Raw genomic sequence first — 20833 nt, 5'->3', positions numbered from 1 at the left:
GGCTGAAGCCCTGGGGAGTGTGGCTCAGCTTACAGGCTCCCCACCCATGGCTGAAGCCCTTGGGCTTCGGCTTTGGCCCCCTGACCCAGGGCAGTGGGGCTCTGGTGGGCTCAGACTTCAGTCCCCCCTCATAAGAACATAAGAATGGCCGTACTGGGTCAGACCAAAGGTCCGTCTAGCCCAGTATCTGTTTACCGACAGTGGCCAATGCCAGGTGCCCCAGAGGGAGTGAAAGCTAACAGGCAATGATCAAGTGATCTCTCTCCTGCCATCTATCTCCATCCTCTGATGAACAGAGGCTAGGGACACCATTCTGTACCCTTCCTGGCTAATAGCCATTTATGGACTTAGCCACCATGAATTTATCCAGTTCCCTTTTAAACATTGTTATAGTCCCAGCCTTCACAACCTCCTCAGGTAAGGAGTTCCACAAGTTGACTGTTCCCTGTGTGAAGAACTTCCTTTTATTTGTTTTAAACCTGCTACCTATTAATTTCATTGGGTGACCCCTAGTTCTTGTATTATGGGAATAAGTAAATAACTTTTCCTTATCCACTTTCTCCACATCACTCATGATTTTATATACCTCTATCTTATCCCCCCTTAGTCTCCTCTTTTCCAAGCTGAAGAGGCCTAGCTGGGGTCATGTAGTAATTTTTGTTGCCAGAAGAGGGTCGCGGTGAAATGAAGTTCGAGAACCTCTGAAAATCCCATTTGGCAGCTAGCTGCCTAAGTACGTTTGTATCTCTGGCCATCCAGGGCCTGATCCAAAGCCCATTGATGTCAATGGGCTTTAGAATTAGTACCTCAATCGTGAAGATTGTAGTCAGGCAGAACTCTCAAAGAAAACAGGAATAGTTTATTAAGTTAACTGGAGCTCTGTCTGATTAAGGACTGCAGGTTTCGGTCCTGAAATATTTCAGTCAAGCTCAGCCATTTATTTTTTTGACTGCAGCTGGAATGTGTTATATAAAAGGTTTAGACCAGTTTCACTATTTAAGGCCCCAGTCCTGCTAGTACTTACACCCATGATTAAGTTTGCACGTGCAGATAGTCCCATTGGCTTCAAAGCAACTGCGCATGTGAGTAAAGTTATACATAAGCGTAAGCATTTGCAGTACTGAAGCCAATGACAGTGCATCAATGATTTGTTTTTTAAAATGCTGGTTGCCTTTGCATGGGGAAAATAGGAGTTCAACATCACATGCTGAGTGTGGGAAAAATTCCTGAGGTGAAATCCAGACCTCACTGAAGTCAATGACAGAACTCTCATTAACTGCGTGGGGCCAGGATTTCACCTTAATAGGGGTTGTTGTTTTTTTCCCCTGAAGACTAAATCCTTCCAAATAGGAATGAAGACTAACAGAGTCAGATCTCAAAAAGACAAACTAAATCAGTTATTTACCTTTTTCACTTGTATACTGTCAATGTAAGAGCAATAGAGACAGCTGCTTGAAATAGTTAACTCAATGAGAAACCCTTCAGAAACAATGTTCTTAAAAAGTAGCACAACTTCTACTAAAGAATTCTAGTTCTAAATGTCAGAAGACTTGGATCCAGATCTGCATGATGCAGTCTGACCTCATCCCAGTTCAGAATGGTAACCAATATGGTAGATATATAAAAAATCTGACACCTAAAACAAAATTATGTATCAATATCTGGAAATTCTGCAGACCTTTCAGATTATTTTCTACTGAACATGTGCAGTGCTTATAAGAAAGCAGCCATTATATTGCTGTTAGGGCCCTTCAGAGACTTCTCATAAAATATTCAGTATTGTTGCTTTCAAGTCCACAAAGTTTAACTTTAAAAGCTTTGAGTCTTCACTATAGCCCATGCTATAGCCAGGGTAACATAAAGGTTGTGTGTGGGTCACATGAAATCCCCAGCTGTCCTGTCTGCCAGCATATCGCCCATGAACTTCAATGGAAGCAGAATCTAGCCCCAAAGGTGCATTTGTTTCTGGAACAGAAGTTTTGTAGAAGGGGTTTTCTTCAATTTTTCATTCATATCTGATTACCTAAGACTCAGTCTAAGTAATTTACAGTACCTAATAAGGTCACTTATGGATCAATCATTTGAACTCTTACTACTGATGCATTGTTTTTACTGCAGTAATGAGATTACTCATGGCAGTAAAGTAGCAGCAATTTACAGGATTGGGCCCCTAGTGTATTCATATTTTCTGGTGTTTTCCTAACCAGATTTTTGAATGAAGCCAAGTCCTAATACTTGTCTCAGTTACATTTAAGGTTTGGGGGTGGACCAAAAGCCAGCATGCAAAATATGTTTTTACATGTGCCAAGCTTGCTTCACTGGGGGAACCAGCGAGATGGTTTTCTAGTCCTTTGCTTATTTGTCATTGAGAGGGTATGTAGCGACATTTCAAACTGCTAGCATAAAAGCAAGATAAAAAGAGTTTGGGACAACTGGGAAATTTCATTTAGACAGAATGTCAGAGCGTAATCTCCAGTGTAAATACTGTAGCTTCACCATGTCCAGCACTGTGATATTTTATATTAAATTAAATAGGAGGCCAGCTATGAACAGGAAAGCAATTGAGATGGATAAATAAACTTTAGTTCATAGTATAATTATGGCACCCCTGCTCTTCTTCCCTTTCTGCAGCAAGTTAGAAGGCATTGCAAAGATGTCCAGTGTTTTGAAAGAGCAGTCCCCACAGAGAAGTCCTTTAATTCCATGCATTACGCTGAAGTTTGTAAAGTTTGTTAAAACTCTCTAAAAACCTTACTCTGGTCCTCATTGTTTTCTTGAATTAAGTTCATGCTGGCTAACAGTTACTTTGATTTGCACAGTAACCTAATACTGATATTTCAGGACAAATAGGCACCAGTGTGGCTCCTGAATGGTGGGTGAGTTGCATGTATTCATAAGCTATTCCATTCACTTCTTTGACATGGGGGGGGGGGAACAAGGGTAGGGCTGCTTTCATCCTGCTGCCAAATCTTATCTTAAAAGAATCAAATTTCAGGAAAGCTTCCTGCCTGGGTCAGGATTTCAAAGGCCTCCTGTACTATTTAGAAACTTCAACTTCAACTTTTTAATTTTCATAATTTTTTGGTGGATGTTCCATTTCCCACCAAAAAAAAGCGTGGGGGGGGGATTAGTAACAATGTTTGTGTTCTGTTTTACTTTACTTCCTACTATTCAGGACTGTGCATTGTTAAAACCAATGCAGTGTTTATACACATTGTGGTTATGGCTAAGGCCATGGCTATTGTTGAAGGATGTTATACACCCATTTATCACAGTATGTCAGTAAACCCATTGTAAAAATGTCCCACTAGTTAAATGAGGCTTAGATTGAACGAGGCTGTAAGAAAGAAATTTTTTTTCTCATACTGTAAATAAGGATCCTATAGCAATGTCATTGGGATTAAAGTGAAGGTTCCTTTTTCTTTTAAAACAACAATAGTAGCCCTGCAAAGATAAGCAGGCAATCTGAAGAAGGCATTTTTATGAAGCCTTTGAAGAAACGGTTGGTTTGGTCACACTCAGGCTAAACAAATACAGTAAACAAAGTGGGGCATTATAAAAAACCAAGGCAGGAAATGAATATTGTTCAAGGGATGGAACTCTGAGTTACTTTGGTTCATGGCATCTTTAGTCAGGCAAGAGGGCAGCAAAATGGGCAGCCATTATGTACTCCATAATAATTTACATATAGTCATGGACACTCGAGCCAATCGTTTGGGGATAGGGATGTTGGCAAAATCATCCTCTATTCTTTTCCTATAGTGCCATGGGTTCTTTAGTCTGGCTAATCAAAACTAAGGGCATAATTTAACTCTTCAGTCACAAAGTGTAGGCTGTATACGTGAAGTCTGTACGGAACTACACTGATTTACACCAGTTGAAGCTCTGGCTCAGTATATTCCTAGGGATTTTATGAGGGCAAAATTTGGCCCATTAGAGTTATAATTTAATAATAGACTGATTAGTTCATATTAAATTAATGAAATGACAGAGTGATGAATGCCAGGTGCATATCTTTTATACTTTTATTACTAAAAATGGTGCATGTAAGTATGGCTTAATACTTTATTTCTAGATCACCAGTTCAAATCCAGCCCAGATGAGCTCTGCACAAAAGCTGTTACCATCTGATTACGGCTTTGGCTTATGTAGAAAAAGTTCATTGTTTCAATCCACTTAATACTGGACAGGTGTCCACATCACAACAGCCACTATTAGAGTGGGAATTAACTTGTAACCTTGTTCATTGTCAGAACAGAAGGTGTGCTCAGCTGCCTTCAACTTGGTCACATCAGTGAGAGGCTACAGAACTTGATTCTGCAACCTCGGATTACAAATGTTTATGGCGGGCTCCAAAAGGAAGATCTAGACAACAGAGTATTCTCAGGGGGAAAAAAGAGACGATTCAGGATGAAGATAATTGGATCCACACTAGCAGCCATAAACATTAGAGCCTTCCTCCCTCAACACAGAAGTTTAAGTCTACCTCCCTTTCTCAGTCTAGTTTTATATCCCAACAATGTCTCATGTTTGCCCTCTGCAGCACATATCCTTTTTCCGGTGCTAGGCATTTGGCTCAAACCTTGCCAAAAGATGTTACTATGCGCAAGATTTTGATTATATTATCCAACACAATTGTGAATCCATGTCTCTTTGTTGAGAAGCCTATTTAATGCTCTCTCTCTCTCTCTACATTTGGAAATAATCTTGTAAAAAAAATTTTTATTAAAAAGTCTGGAGAAAGTAGTTAATTATAAAAAAAAAAAAAAAAACTAGCCTGGCCTGAAGTATAAAATAAACTGCACACTGAGGACTCGCATAGGGGTGCATTACTGAAATAATTCATGTTAAATTTTACATATCACACGCACAGCAAATGCTCCTGCTGCTAACAAGAGTCCAGAACCCTCCTAATATCTGTCAGCATCTCCTGTGCTTCACATCCAGGCACTTTTAGATATGCTAATGTTACTTTTTGATGTGGGCATATCATTTAGTTAAAAAAAAACAAACAAATCAGCTTTTTTACATGAGGGCAGTAGAGAAGTCAGACCTGTCTTGGGTAGTTTTTTGACTCACTTTCCTTCTCTCTGAACATGCATGTGCCCTGGCTAGTTCACAATATGTTTTCGTTTGTCTCCTTCACCAAACCTCGTTTTGTATTTATCAACTATTAATAATGTGAGAGTCTTGCCTCTTGTCAGTCTAATTTCTGATTGCTGCTGGTTCTTGACATCCAGCACTTTATCAAACATAAGCTGCTTGGCTCCCATTACCACTGATCTCAGCAGTGCTAATAAACAGCAACACCAAGGCCATATTTTCTAGTTCTTGTCAGACCGCTGCTTTCCTGGGTGAAATAAAAGTCCTATTAGCATGCTCCTCCTCATTGGCTCTGACAGCATGATTAATTAGACCCCCTCTTTAGATGACCTCTGCACTGATACAACAAGGAGGTGAATATAAAATGAATAGTTTGCCCATATAATGGGCTACTGTAAGTTTCAGATTTTTGTCACATCAGATTGTCTGAAATTGGAAACCTGTATTAAAATCTGTAGTGTATAGCAATAGGTGACTACAGGTTATGAACTGCAAAGCTTTACAACATGGTTAAAGAGTTGAAAACAACCCCCCCCCCCAGCCATCTGACATATCAACTTCTCCTGTAAGAATTATCCTGTCCGTATACTGTCGTGGCCATACAATACAAACCTAACTCCTTCTTATCTTAGGAAATAAAATGACCTTTTGTTTTCAACAGATTTTTATTACCAGAATATACAGCATGTTAACTTTTTGGTAATTCAACCTCCCAGAAAACACAATTGTAAAAGTTGTTGTTAAAGGCACCACTCTAGTTAAATGTGAGTCTGCCTTTCCATTATAAACTCCTAATTCGGGGATTTAGAATAGAGCTCTGCAGCAGGCCTGGGATCCCACAGAACCTCTGCCATAATAGCGGGAGCAGGATTTTAAAAATCCCATGCAGGGCTCTAGTTTATAGCTTGTCTGTAAAAACTTACTCTAAGCTGAAACTTGGCATGGGAGGTCACAAACTTTCTCTTTTATTAAATATAACTGTTAAATACAGCAGTACAAAATGCAGAAGGATAGATGTTCTCATTTCATTTCATTTCATTTTCATTTTCATTTTGTACTGCTACAGGAGTAGGATCAGTACTGTGATAGGAAAAACTGGGGCCCAATCTTGAAAGTTGTTATATTTAGAGCTGGCAGTTGAGAAGGAGGAGTATTACTAACAGTCTTCATTAAAACAAAATACAAATATTTTAATTAATTGTCAATTTATTTTAAATATTAAAAGATTTCCCCCAGCATTTTAACCCCGGTTCTGAAGTTACATTGTAGAAGCTTTGTTTTTTCACGTTAACTTTTCTGCTTTCTCCATTCACCTCAGTTTTACTCTAGGACAGCAGTTCTCAAACTGTGGGTTGTGACTCCATTTCGATGGTGTCAGCAGGGCTGAAGCCCAGAGCCCCTGCCCTGAGCCCTATGGGGCTGAAGGTAGGAGGTCACAATTTTTTCTACTGGAGGGAAGCCCAGATGGGATCGCCAGCACAAAACATTTGAGAAACACTGCTCTAGGAGACTAAAATTCCTGTTGAGTTTTATGGCCAGCATGCCTTGAGTTACTTTGTGTGTGAGGTAGATAATAGTCATGACTGTAAGTACACTGTGGAAAGTCTGTTCCCTTTTCAGACGATTTTCTTTAGAGTAACAGCAAATTGAAAAAAGTGCTATTCTCTGTTCATAACCCAGCTGTTGTCTCTCTTCCCTGGCCAGCATGCTGGACTTGACTTTGCACCCTGGCTTATACTGTGATGTCACTGAATTTCCTTTCAGCAATGCTATCCCTTATTTGTTAGCAAGGATCTAATCAGATTTATGTCTGCCTTCGTAGAGTTGACTGTGCCTGGGGGGTGGAGGGGTGCATACACGCACATGTGTGTGTGTGAGAGAGAGAGAGCAAGAACAATGTATTATCTTTTGCATCTGCAGAGATACTGCTGACATTGCAGTCACATATAGGAAAAAGAATTTGAGAATATTGGCCCTAGACAGCTCTGCAACAGAACTGGGCATTCCTCAAAAGATTGAGAGAGAGGTGACAAATCCAGAAATCCTGTATGGTGCACAGTGCCCTCAACTCCTGTTGCAAAACACCTCCCATTGTCAGGGCTCTGATGCTGATATGATTGGTGACCTCTGTTCATTCCATCTCATAATACAGAAACATTCAATGAAACCAAAAGGTGGCAGATTCAAAATGGATGAAAGGAACACTGTTTCTAGCCCATGGAACTCATTGCCACAAGATTTGATTAAAGTCAAGCGAATAGAAGAATTCACAGAAAGACTGGATGTATATATGATAAGAGTATTTAGAGTTGCTGTAATACATATTAAAACATGAACGAGAGCTTTGGATGCATGCTTCAGAGCATAAACTAACCTCCATCTTTCAGAAACTTCACCTACCTCATGCAGAGTTTCTTGTATCTTCCTTTGAAGCAGCTGGTACCACCCACTATCAGAGACAGGATACTGGACTACATGGACCATTGAGCTGATCCAGTATAGCAATTTCTAATTCTTATGAACTATCAGAGCCATCTGAGGCTCACCCCATTGTCTCTCCATATCTTCAGTATGCCCCCAGTTCCCTCTCTCCATTGCCTTTGGTCCATCAATAGTCCCATTTCTTCACCTTGAACATCTTATCATTTTTTTAAAGTATTGGTATGTAAGGCACAGTGACCAAATTATCTAGGCACCATTACGTATAATAAAAGGAACATCAGTGATCCTCAGAGTGAAGAAACCAGCGTACCTCTCTAATATCCCACCGTTGTCATCTCCTTTCTCACATAATTATGCAGTGCCTCCAGAGCCCCCCTCCTCCTTCCAATGTCTAGTCTTCCAATGGACCACACCAAGTGGGTGAAATTCATCCCTATACACAGGAGTGAATTTCACTCAAAGAGTAAATAAGGTCTGACTGGATCATGAAAGCCCACCCTCATTCAGCACTTCCATTAAAGTCAGCTGGTGTTGCATGTATGGCAGGACTGAAGGATCAGGCCCTAAATTACTACTTCGGGAAAATGTTACTCCATCATATTGATGTATTAAGTTACATAGATTAGTAGGAATGTGTGTACATATATGTATAGTTACATGTGAAGGAACTGGAGCAATGTATAAAAGATACACACCTGGCATTCATCTTGTTTGTGACCTTCAGCATTTAATATTGAATAAACAATCCCATTGTTTTCTGGCCAGTTCAGGCTCTCAATAATGCAGGGATAGTAGACACTCGAGGCTGCTAAAGAAACGTTTTCAGCAGCATTGAAAACCACAAGTTTCTGGAGACTGTTCCATGGAAACACTGGTTCAAATCACTACTGGTGCAAACAGGCACAACTCCTTTACTTTCAGTGGCGTTGTATTTGTTACACCAGTTCAGATTTTGGCCAAATTTGTTTTGTAACAAATTGAAATAAAGTTAAAAGGTCAGCTGCCTTTTAAATGTATTATAGAAACATTATTGTTTTCTGTTTATACTATGCTCTTAGAAACTATTAAATATAGCTTCTTGCAGATTTTGACCTTTTCAGATGTCAAAGATTGATTCTTCTCTTTGCTCAACCCTTTTCCTAGAGTCTTTCTATCTACATAATGAGCTCTATCTTAATTTAATCTAGATTTTTATACTGCACTTCTCACAAAGTTATCCATGCAAACCATTCTATTTTCAGCGGAGCCAAAATAAATACAGAGATTTTTGTTTACTTCAGTGATGTTAGTACAGAGCTAGGAAAAGGTTACGGAGGTGAAACTACTGCTTCAGATCCAGCTGGGGGAGCTCAGACACTTTTTATAAGTCACACACAAAAATGTTTGTCTTCTATGGATGCTAGAAGGTGTGTAGCAACATGCAAAGATCATTCCAGCCCCAATCTTTTAGAAATGGCCACACAAAAAAAATCTGTATTTAAAATGGTAACACTTAGGCCCTCAAATATTGTAGCACTGCTGAACATTGCAATTGTTTGCAACATAGAAAATGTAGAGCTGTAGAATTCCAAATTTGGACATTCTTACTCTTACTAAGTCTACAGTCTTTTTTAAAGTAGAGTAAAATTAGCCCTAGAGTCAAATTTGAAATAATGTTCATAATTTTGGGATATTAAAATATTTCCCATAGCTCATTATCTAAAGCCTTAAATAAAATTCCAATATAGTTAGAGTTTAGGAAACCTCAAAAGGTTGAAAGAGTGTTTTCTTTTCAGATGAGCAATGAAGTGTACACATGCTTATTAAAGCTACTCCTCTCTCCTCCCCCATCTCTTTCTCAGTGATGCCTCCTTGTATCCCCATCTCGTTCAGTATTCCCCTCCTACACAATTCCTACCCTCAACAGGCCATATGTTCTTTACTTCCTGCATTACATTTTTCTTTCCCTCCTGTAACCCCCAGGATATTGTTGGCCTCTTGGTCTCCTGCCCTTCTGGCCCTGTTCCTCAAAGTCTCCCTAATGTAGATACTGCACTATATGTTCCTCCACACAACCTCCTTCCATTCTCTTCTTGCACACTTTTATTCCATACCACTGAAGACCAGTTCTGGTGTCTAGATGCTAGTCTGGCACTGATAATGTGAAAAAAATGCAAGTTCTGTTACACTGTGGTGGTTCTCCAGTGATATGCATACCGTATATAGTATAGCATGACAGAATTGTGGAGCAAATACCAATAGTTTGGGGCCCCATCGCAGAGGAAGCATGGCTCTGAAACACATTTTCAGAAGTGGAAGCAAATGCCCTTTGAAGCATGTTAGTGAAAGATGGGACTCCAAGAAGGAAGCAATTCAGAAGTCTGTTGGGCGATATCAGGGAAGGAGAAGAAACCTGTCTGAGGATGTGTGAGAAGTTCCCCATGAAATAAACCGTTTTCCTTTCATACAAAGGACTGAAAGGTGTATCCATTCTATGTCTATCCTTAAATACAAGCTCTGTCTCTGTAGACAGTCTCGGTCAGATGCTCAGCTGCTGTAAATCGGCAAATGGCTTCAATGGAACTATGCCAGTTTACAGCAGACGAGAATCTGGCCCTCTTTTTTTCAACTGAGGGGCCGCAAATTCAAGTATAGAGCTTCACCTGAAATGAACCTAACCTGAAACACCCATCTAATAATTCATACTGTTCTGAGGATGGGAGCAAGAACAATTTGAAGCAAGAAGCATATTTCATATTTGGATTAATGGTGGCAAATATAATTGTGTAGTGCACTCATTTGGTAGCATTTCTTTAAATGCAAACTCCTTTGTAAGAGAAAGATGCTGTTGTGGGCCATTTTCCTTTTAAACACCACAGTCACTCACTGATTGCATCTCTAAATGTTTCATTCTTAGGACCACAACCAAGGACTCCACTGACTATACATAGTCTGAGAACTACTGATGTGTAGCAAATCATTCCATTGGGGGGTCATCTAACACATTGTGATTCCACATGTAGATGCACACAAATTATATACACACATTTTTGTGTATGCAGTTGCATGTATCCAGTTTTGAAAAATGGGGCATAAAGCAAAGTGTAAAATACTGATGTCAGGTATTGCTGAAAATAGCTACCACGTGTACACTATATGCTTTCAAAATTTAAATAAGCCTTGTCTCATTACGGCTATCTAAAAATTGAAAAACTGTGAGAAGCCACTGCCAAATCTTGGCTCAGATGCATTAAGTCTGCCATGTCTCCCTCTGGCAGTGCAAAGCAGAGTTAAATCTGGTTTAGTTGGCCAGTTGAGGATTTCCCTGTCATAAGGAAATCCACAGGTGGCATTGGGACAGTAAAGTGACTCCTACACAAATCTTCTCTCCCTGGCCCCGATGAAGGGGCATGGCTCGAAATAGGCTGCATTATCTGTCTCCAGGGACTAGGACAAGTGCCTGTCTGCCACAGGATCAGGAACTGCAAAAGTGACTTGCTGACATTTTGCTTCCCACCCCTTGTCTAGAATTGCACAGCTCAGCTGGGCCAGAGGATGTGTGCCAAAGCTTTTCTGGAGTTATCAGCATCTCTTCAGAAAAAGATGGTCAAACCCCACCCCCATTTCACCTTGTCCCCCACAAAAACAAAACTAAAGTAACTCAGCTGAACTGCTTTCTGATATTACTTCAATAAGAACAGTTCAACTGGAGGCTGACAGCTCGTGTAGATCCCAGGACATTTTCACTCTGCCCCATAGGATGAGAGAGCCAGGGAGGAGAGAATTTGGTCGAAATGACTGAAAGACGGTATAACACTGGCTGAACAGGATTGCATGCCAAAGTACCTCTGTATTTTACATACTACCACTCTTTGCCTTAGAATGCATTAGAGATTCTGGATTATATGTATCTACTCATTCTAGAGGTCTACAAAAGCAACATGACTAAAATAATCCTAATATTGTGCACCAGCATAGTGGTGTCCACATGAAGTACTCAAAATGCTTTACAAAGAATATTGCAGTCCTGAAGAATTAAACCTCACAATCTTTGTTGAATTAGACATTATTAGTCTCATTGTAGGAACATGAGGCACTGAGAGGTTAAGTGGCGCTCCAGGATCACACAGGAGGTCTGTAGCAGATCTGGCACTAGAACAAGTCACCTGACTCTCAGACTTGTGCTTATGTCACAAGACTATCCTTATGACAAAAGAGTTGCAAGAAATACACTATATTTATTCTTTAAGATTTTCACACTGTGACCCTTATTTATTGCCTGGTTCAGTATCTATTATGAAATAATATCCTGATGTTTGCTATAAGAAAGGGCTTAATCAAAATTAGGTTCCATAGAGCTCAGTTAAATTACAGCAGCTCTTATCTTGTAATTCATAGATAGCTTTTAAAAATGCTCTTAATCCATTTTACACTATTTTTCCCCCTTTTTTTGTTTCTACTTAAACTACATATACCCTCCACCCCTCTCTACAACAATTTTCTACCTTCCCACGAGGCGCACTCTGTTGTTTCATTAAATGGAGAACTTTGCCTGTGCTTTTCCTCCTTAGCAAACATTTATGAGCTGTATGTTTTTTATTGAAAGGCTCTTCTTTATTGTGCATAAAGGTCATATCTTCCCTTTACAGTTTGTTCAGTTCAGGACACTCTCTGCTATTAAGCCCTAAATGTAAAACTGAAATAGGTAGTTTCAGGATGTGTTTATAGGTCAGTTCTGTAATTGAACAATTCTGGGAATGCCTATTTAGTGCTCTGTTCTGTCATTTTTCTTCTGCAAATGGAACTACTATCTTCCTCACCAGCAATCTCACAAGTTTGTGCGTTTGCTCTAAGTGCTGACCAAAATAAAGAGCTCATCATCATCATTATTACTTGTGTGTAACTGTTTCCTTCGGAAATGGATTTTAGGCATTTCCTCCGCTATTGGCCTTGGAAAGAAAACAGATGTAGGCTTGGCTTACACTACACAGTTAGGTCGATTAAGGCCACTTACATCAACTTGATTTTGTCAGTGTACATACTACAACCTTGCCTCCGCCGACATAAGTGCCCTACCGACATCATAACTCCACCACCCCGAGAGGGCGTATGGCAGTGTAGTTAGAATGATGCAGTGTCTACACAGACACTGCATTACTTACATTGGCTGTTGGCTCTCATGGAGCCATGACTTTGACAAGAAAGCCAGGCTATCACCAGGGTACGTAGGGGGCTCCACCAACAGCCCAGCTGCCCCCTAGGCTCCCTGCCCAGCCACAGCCCGGCTCTCCCCTGACTTCCTGCTCACTTGTTGCCTCGAGGCTCCCTCCAGAGAGTGCTGGTACTGCCCAGAGGTCTCCTGGCTTCCTGCCCCATAGCCCCCAGGTGCATTTTGGGGAAAGGAAATCTGGTGAGAAACAAATCCTGTGCTGCCTTTCGGCAGCAGAAGGAATTGTTTTCCTTGTTAGGCAGATTTAACATCTGTAAGTCTCATCATGAAGCTTAAAATTCCCCTCCCTCTTGTGTTTATGTCAAGTTATGTGCGTGTCTCTTGCAGTACAAGGTGTGAAGAGGTTTTGTGTCCTAGCACAAAGCATCCTTTTAATTGCAGAAAAAGTAGCTTTCAGATTGCCAAGTGGAGAGGAATCTGTAGGGAGAGTGCTGGCCTTCTGCATAGAAGTCAAGAGCTGTGGAGAGAAAAATTGGCCAGGTGTTTGCCTTTCATCTGGATATTCAATGTGACACATCTGGTGCCAGTATAACTGCTATATCTAAATGATAAGGAAGTTTTGCAATCAGGGAGGGTTGAGCTGTCAGGTGAGACAGAGATCAAGAATTATCATGACAGTTTCATGGCATATGAAAGATGCTGTGAAGTGCAGTATGATTCTAGCCAGCGGTGGTTAAATTAGGTTCTCTTGGACTTAGTCTGATGTGCAGGATAAGAAAGACCAATATCAGTCCATGCATTGTGTAGGAGGAAGTTAGGGTTTGTTTGGGCCCACCAAACGCAGAGACAAAAATCACTTGTAATGTCTGATTACCAATCCCATGTTTTACTCTGGCTCTGGGCTTCACGGATGGTACTACTCAGCAGTCTAATTACTTTCTTTTCTTGAAAATGTCGTAAAAATCAGGTATACCAGTAATATTTTCAGGAGCCAACTAGTCACTTTCACTTGGCTCCCAATCTTGCAAATTTGTCAAGAGTCTAATCATGTGTACTACTGACTAAGCAGCTTTGCCCTGTGCTTCAGCAGACCGAAGGCTTGTGTAAAGAAAACTGATTGAAATCTTTAAAAAACAAAACCAAAAGAAGTATCTTCCACCCCCAGCTAAGGAAGTTTCTTTTAACAAGTAATCAGCCCAGGAAAATTGTGCGGAATATTGGTAACTACAGGTACCAGTTAATTTTCTTCTTTGTGAAATAATTTAAAAATATAAGTTATGACTAGATCTTGCTGTTTAGGCATGCAAAAATATATCATGCAATAGAAATAAATTGTAACTATTTGCAACAGGGAATCTAATAGAGGCACTTAATGTTATATTACCACTAGCCCAGTCTTTCTCTCTTACTCACTATACATGTTTCATGTTTGTTGGGGGTAAACAGCTATTCATTGGTCCGCTCAAGGGATTCACAGTACATCAACTTCATTTTGGCTGCACCACAACACAGCATAGTACAAAAACGAGATGACCTTTCCTGTGATCTCATCTAAACCTGAATCTGTGTTGGAAACCCATTTTTTATTGACATTGTTCTGAACAAGTTCTCCTGTGTGCGCTTCTAACAAGCTTTGTTCTCTCTAGAAACTTGAGGCAGCGTAAAAGGCAAGTGAATAACTCTGCTGAGTGAGGGCACAATATTCTCATTGAGTATGCACAAACAGTAGTAAACTCAAGCTGAAATCGCTCCACCAGGAATTACAGTTTAAATCTCTGTCTCCCAGGGGTTCTTTCTGTCACCCCCATATACAATATTTATTAATTGCTTATGAAAATGTTTAGTGTGTTAAAGAGAATGTTTTACACTCTATATGATGCACACATGGCACTACTGGGGAGGTTTGCGAGAAGTTGTCTTATAAGTTAGTTCCCATGTGGTGTCTGTTAGTCAGAGCTAATTATTTAGTCTTCGGTGAATGCAGACTACACTGGAACTCTGATTCCCTTTCTCCTCTCCCCCGACTGCTAAAGAACAAAAATTACTGCACACCATCTAGGTTTATGGCATGTATAATTCTCCGAAGAGCTCCAATAAGATAACAGCTATGGTTTCACATTTCAGGTTTAACTGTAGAATTATTACAGTACTCTTTGCATGAGAAACGGGTAAAGAATCATTAATTGATAGTGACAAATTCAGCCTCCCTATTGTGTGTGTGTTTTGTCATAGTAGAGTTTGACTATGGTTTGTTATATAGATGAAAAATTAGCCAAATTATGTTTTAATTTTCAAATGGAACTCTGAAAAATTTAGTCATCTGCATATGGCTAGAAACTAGAGTATTACAATAAAAGAAAAATTGTTAGCTAATTTAGCTGTTTGTTTCAGACACCTGTGAGTAAGAAACTGAACTTTAATTGCAGTGGAAAAGAATAGCAAAAACAAAGTTCTGACACAGCAGAGTTCAGGGACACAAACTCCGGTGCAAATTCAGTCTTCACCTACAGAATCCTGCTGAAATCAATGGGAGTTTTGTCATTGACCTCAATGGTGCAGGATTAAGTCCTAAACGGAATTAGACGTTAACTTTCCATATATAAACGCACAGCGTGCAATCTTGCAAACTTTTACTCAAGCCAGTAATCCTGACGTACATGCATTATTATATATGGGACTACTTATATAATGAAGGATGGTCTGTCTATTGTACATTTTAAATGGTGCCGTTCAGTGAATCTGGTATCTGCAAAAGTTCCCATAACTCTTATACTGGAGTCATCTTTATAGGACAAAAGACCCTTCCATTTCACACACAGTAGATTGAACAGGTCTTCAGAATGTCAATCCCTGGTTAAATACTGATCTTCCTCAGATCAACTTCTGATAAAAACAAAACATTTGAATTATGAAGATGAGAAGTAGATTTATAATCTCAAAGGGAAATTGTCAATTTAATGTAGGTCCCAAATATAGTTATGTGTATAATATGAAATGCTGAAGGGGATGGGTGAGGATGCGATTTACACAGTGGAGATATGTAACTCTTGCTGACTTCATTGTAAACTGAAAATTTAAATATTTTCTTGAGGGTGTTTTACATTTTTAATGAAAACAGATTTCATCTATTTAAATGTTCCTTTCCAGAGTAGTGATTCAGAAAGACAACACCTCTGTGCTAGTACATAACTTCAGAGAGAAGGAGCTAAAAATCTAGAGAGGGCCCATTGTCTAGACCTGCTTTGCTTGCTGCGTGGATCCCAGATTTTAGTCTGAGAGCATTTCTAATAGAATGTAAAACTGACTAGTTTAAGTGCCCAAGCCACATGAAACGCAAAACAGCACAAATGGTGAAAAGCAAGTAAGGAATTTCAAAATCCTCTGTTTGTAATAGCCTAAAATGTTATTAGTAATAGAGGTAAGGATATAATTTTTATCTTGATGATATGCATTTCACATCTGATAACAGCTTTTATATTTCTGCATCAGAACTACTCAATTTTGCTTTCACATTTTATAGCAAAACTTATCAGGAAAAAACATTTTTGTCAAATATTATAGTTTCTTTCATCCCCATAAAGAGTGTGTGTCTCAATCCGATGGTTTCTATAATAGATTCTCCCCTAACTGCTATGATGGAGAAAACTGAAGGGCCCCATTCCCCCCCAGAATTAAATATGTATTAAGGTATTTTAAAGAGTGTAATATCTTTTTAGGGTTACCACGTATAGTTATGTTGAATCATTTCACAATGCTCTAATGTCAGAGGTCATACAGCCATGGTATATTATACAGGCCTGTGACCATTGCCACAAAAAAGGTACAACTGTTCTGTGTTCCCATCTTCTATTAGGGCACCTTGCGCTGCAGGTGGTTCTCCTTTTTCTGCTACCAGACCATGTTTTGGGGTTTGATTTTTTTTTGGTCTAGGTCAGGGGTGGGCAAACGTTTTGGCCCGAGGGCCACATCTGGGTATGGAAATTGTATAGTGGGCCATGAATGCTCACAAAATTGGGAGTTGGGGTGCGGGAGGAGGTGAGGGCTCCAGCTGGAGGTGTGGGCTCTGGGGTGGTGCCAGAAATGTGGAGTTCAGGGTGTTCCGGGCTGGGACTGAGGGGTTCGGAGGGCAGGAGGGGGATCATGGTGTGGGAGAGTGTCAGGGTGCAGGCTCCCGGGCAGCACTTCCCTCAAGCAGCGGAGGCACAGTCAGGCGGCTCTGCACACTGCCCTGTCCACAGGCATCGCCCCTGCAACTCCCATTGGCCGTGGTTCCCACCATGTGGAGCAGAACAAGCCCCAGATCCCGCTCCCCGGTTGTAGCTCAAGGGTCAGAATAAAACATCTGGAGGGCTTTATGCAGCCCCCGGACTGTAGTCTGCCCACCCCTGGTCTAGGTGCTTACCTTGAAATAAGGGAAGAGCCCAAGCCCATATCCTGGAATTGACATCCCTCAAAGATCTAGACCTGAACACACTGACTGTCTCCTTTCTTTATGAAGGGTAAACCCAAGCCCCGGAGTCAAATACCCTTGAAACTGTAGGAAAGGTGGCTTCCTGATATGGATTCAAATTTACAGCTAGGGCACTTTAAAAAACAAACAAATAACCCCTCCCCCCCAAAAAAAAAGAAAAGAAAAACAAAAACCATAGCCCTTTGTTTTGGGAATGGTCCCTTCCAAAGACAAATGCTCTTTGGTCAGTGAATGATCGTAAAATGACAGGAGAGATGGCCAAAACAATACAGAAAAATTTACAATTTAGAAATTCGCAAGAGAGAAAAAATTGCTGTATCAGACTGAGACAGTTTGTCTTATTTTTTCCCCAAAGGACACCATGGTTTAATGGATGGGGCTTTAACCTACCCAGAGGTCAGTCTTTGCTTGACAAGTGGAACCTTATCCCTGAGGGCATTGATATCCTAATGACACATGGACCTCCTCTTGGTAAGTGAAGGAAAAGCTGTGTGTGGTTTTGTAAGTAAAATGCACTTTTAGTGCAAGCAAAGCTATTAATGCTTTAAGTGACACAATTTTACCCTAACACAAAACTCTGAATTAAAAAAAAATCAATAAAGAAGTCTAGTACGATAATTAAACTTAGCAATTATGTTGGGCTTCTAGGTATTTTTTAAATTAAATTTTTTGATTTAGTGAAGCCAAGGAAAATCAAAGGTGCATCTAACTGCACAGCCATTTGAGTTAGATCCTTTATTTTAAGAACAGTCTGATAAAGCTTCCAAATCCCACGGGCCTACGATTCTCCAGGACTGACTAATAACGTTTTGAAAGATTGGTCCTCCCTCGTAACCACCACCACCAGCATTAGAACATAATGTTTATTTAAGCTTTTTATTGGGTCAAGATTATACAGTGGTTATTTAATTACTCTTCTTTACCCTTAGAAAATTACTTGCTCCTTGTAGCGGTGCCTTCTCCTGGCCCCACCACAAACTCAGTCGGAAACTGCTCCGAAGTACATGCACCAGTGCTCTTTTACTGTTCGTGCTTATCCCCACCACCTACTATTTACATATCTTAGAGACCAGCACCCTGGGAGACTGCTAACTTCTCCTGCCAGCAGGGAGCTACAGCTCCTTGTTCTTCCCTTTCCTGACTCCTTCCTCTGCTTCCTCCCAGCCAACTTTATATAGCGGGCTGGCCACTCAGGCCCGCAGGTGCATCCCCTCAGGTGATTAGGGTGTGGCCTCCCCAGCCAGTCCTAACTAATCCCACTTTTAAGCGGAGCTGGGCTAACAGGGGCCTGGCTTGGATCTCCTAGACAGCACCCTGTTACACTTTGTTAAACAGATTTACCAAAAGTTCACAATTACGCTTAAATATTAAAAATTGGATTACATTAATGAAGTACCAAAATTCTGTTGCGACCTATTCATTCAAACTACACCCATTTATTTCAATGAGAGATGAGTACATGTATCTGAGTGCAGAATCTGAGTTTTCATGAATGGCATCTTGAGCCAAATCCCACTTCCCATACTCACATGAGTACCCCTGTTGATCCACAGAGGCATCTATAAGGTTGATAAGAGGCATCTATAAGGTTGTCCCGATTGCCTCAGAAGGCAGGTAAAAAGATTATTTAGCGCATGTGTGATTTTAAATAGAGTTTGGGCCTAACTCTGATCACACTGAAAGGCAAAATTCCCATTGATTTCAATGGGAGAAGAGTTATGCCAACACTGAGCCTTTCGGAAAATGCTACTATAACGCTTTTTCATGCTGTGTTCCACCAAGTCACACATTTCTGGTTCCTGCTCTGTGAGACAGATACAAATCTATGGTCACATCCTCAGCCAATGTCAATTGCCATAGCTCCATTTAAGTCCGTAGAGCTATGATAATTTACACCAGCCGGATCTACCTGTATAAAAATGTTCTCTCAGAGTGAGGAAGATCAGGTGCAAGCACGCATTAATTAGTAGATTGGGTGGTTTTGCCAAGCTTTTAGCCAGATCCTCAGTTTATGTAAATTAGAAAATTTCCACTGACTTCAGCAGAGCTATACAGGTTTGCACCAGCTCAGCATCTGAGCCAATTGTTACAAAATACTATTTTAAACTGTGTATGATATGCTTTAAAAATGGCAAATGCCAGAGGCCAGCTGAATGCAGCTGAGGCAAGCGGGTTTCTTGGTGGATGGAGTGTGAGGAACTTAATGCATGGTAGGACATCACAGCTAAGGGCTTGGCTACACTGTAGCATCACAGCTATAGCAGTTGCTTTTAACCCCTTGCTTGCTACAGTGACGTAAGGGGTTTTTCCAACACTGTAGTTAATCCACGCCCTCTTGCCCCCCTACCCCCCAAAGAATTCTTCCATCTAGAGTGGGACTTTAGGTTGTCTTAACTACATCTGTCAGGGAATGAATATTTTACACCCGTGAATGACACAGCTAGGCTGACCTACGTTTTAGGTCAGCAATCCTAGCAGAGCTGAACGTTGTGGAACTTAAGAAGAACAGAACAAAATGTTACACTAATAATATACTCCAGGGATTGGCAAACCTTTACCAGGCCGGTTTGTTTACCTGCTGCGTCTGCAGGTTCGGCCAATCACAGCTCCCACTGGCCATGGTTCACCACTGAGGCAGAGCCCAGCACATCCCTCAGGCCACGCCGCTTCCCGCAGCCCCCATTGGCCTGGAGCGGTGAACCGCCGAACCTGTGGCTGCAGTAGGTAAACAAACCATCCCGGCCCGCCAGGGGCTTTCCCTGGCAGACCATGTGCCAAATGTTGCTGATCCCTGATATACTCAATGCTTATCTTTAGCCTGGTTATTAGGGGTATTCAGTTTATAATGCTACCAAGGGAATATTGTAAAAATGTACGTTACCTTTAAATCCTCTAGAGCCAATGTTTGTCTTCAACAGTAAATAGATAAAATGTTGATCTAGCACTTCTTCTCAGTGGATTGCCCTGTACTTTGAGGGCCACCCTTCTGATTGTAGTGATTTGTTTATTTACATTTTATCTATTTACTTCTTCCCAAGAAACAAAACAAAAAAAAAAGCCCCAAGTACGTTTATAATTTTTCCTGGTTGCTAGATTTCAATGGGCTGCCAATCCACATATTGTAAATTGGTTTCCCATAGTGTACTTTAGTCTCAGCAGCATCACAATATTTCTTAGTTGAATTTTTTGTAACATCCCTTCTGAAATCTTACTCCATTCCTTTAAAAAAAAAGCAGAAGTATAGCCTTCCATTTTGTGGATACAGTTTACATCCATTTTAATTGTGGGCACAGATCAGGGCATTAGAGATGCAAAAAGAGATACTGGGCCTCAACATGCCTGAAAATTCACCTCCAATATTGCCTTTTAATGTGGCTACATATTAATTTAGGTAGAATGATGTCATTACCTACCTTGGCTATTTGACCAGTTTTGAAGAGGACATATAGTCCAGTTTATGTCCCACCATTTTTAATCAGCTTGGGCCAAATTTATCCTTTGTATAACTACTTTGAAGTCAACAGAGTAACATCAAGAGTGAGTTTGCTCCTCCTTTCAGCTATGATTTATCTTTTGCTTCTCACAATCCTTCACACCCTTTTGAATGTTACTCTAGGCTGTAATAGTCCAGACAGCCCACATTTATACTAATTGATGTCAAATTTTAT

At 40.5% G+C, this 20833-nt stretch overlaps 1 protein-coding gene across 2 annotated transcripts in view; it reads left to right on the top strand.

Annotated features, from left to right (window-relative positions):
• Positions 1 to 20833, top strand: part of MPPED2 (metallophosphoesterase domain containing 2) — a 141617-nt gene that overhangs the window by 114271 nt on the left and 6513 nt on the right. For both annotated transcript variants that reach the window (XM_030560226.1, XM_030560227.1), the window contains exon 5: positions 17521 to 17636. In XM_030560226.1, the coding sequence (XP_030416086.1) occupies positions 17521 to 17636 (116 nt within the window). The remainder of the gene's footprint in view (positions 1 to 17520; positions 17637 to 20833) is intronic.

This window comes from Gopherus evgoodei, chromosome 4, assembly GCF_007399415.2.
Source record: "Gopherus evgoodei ecotype Sinaloan lineage chromosome 4, rGopEvg1_v1.p, whole genome shotgun sequence".
NCBI classification, from domain to species: Eukaryota; Metazoa; Chordata; order Testudines; family Testudinidae; genus Gopherus; species Gopherus evgoodei.
This window is presented reverse-complemented; position numbering and strand designations above follow the sequence as displayed.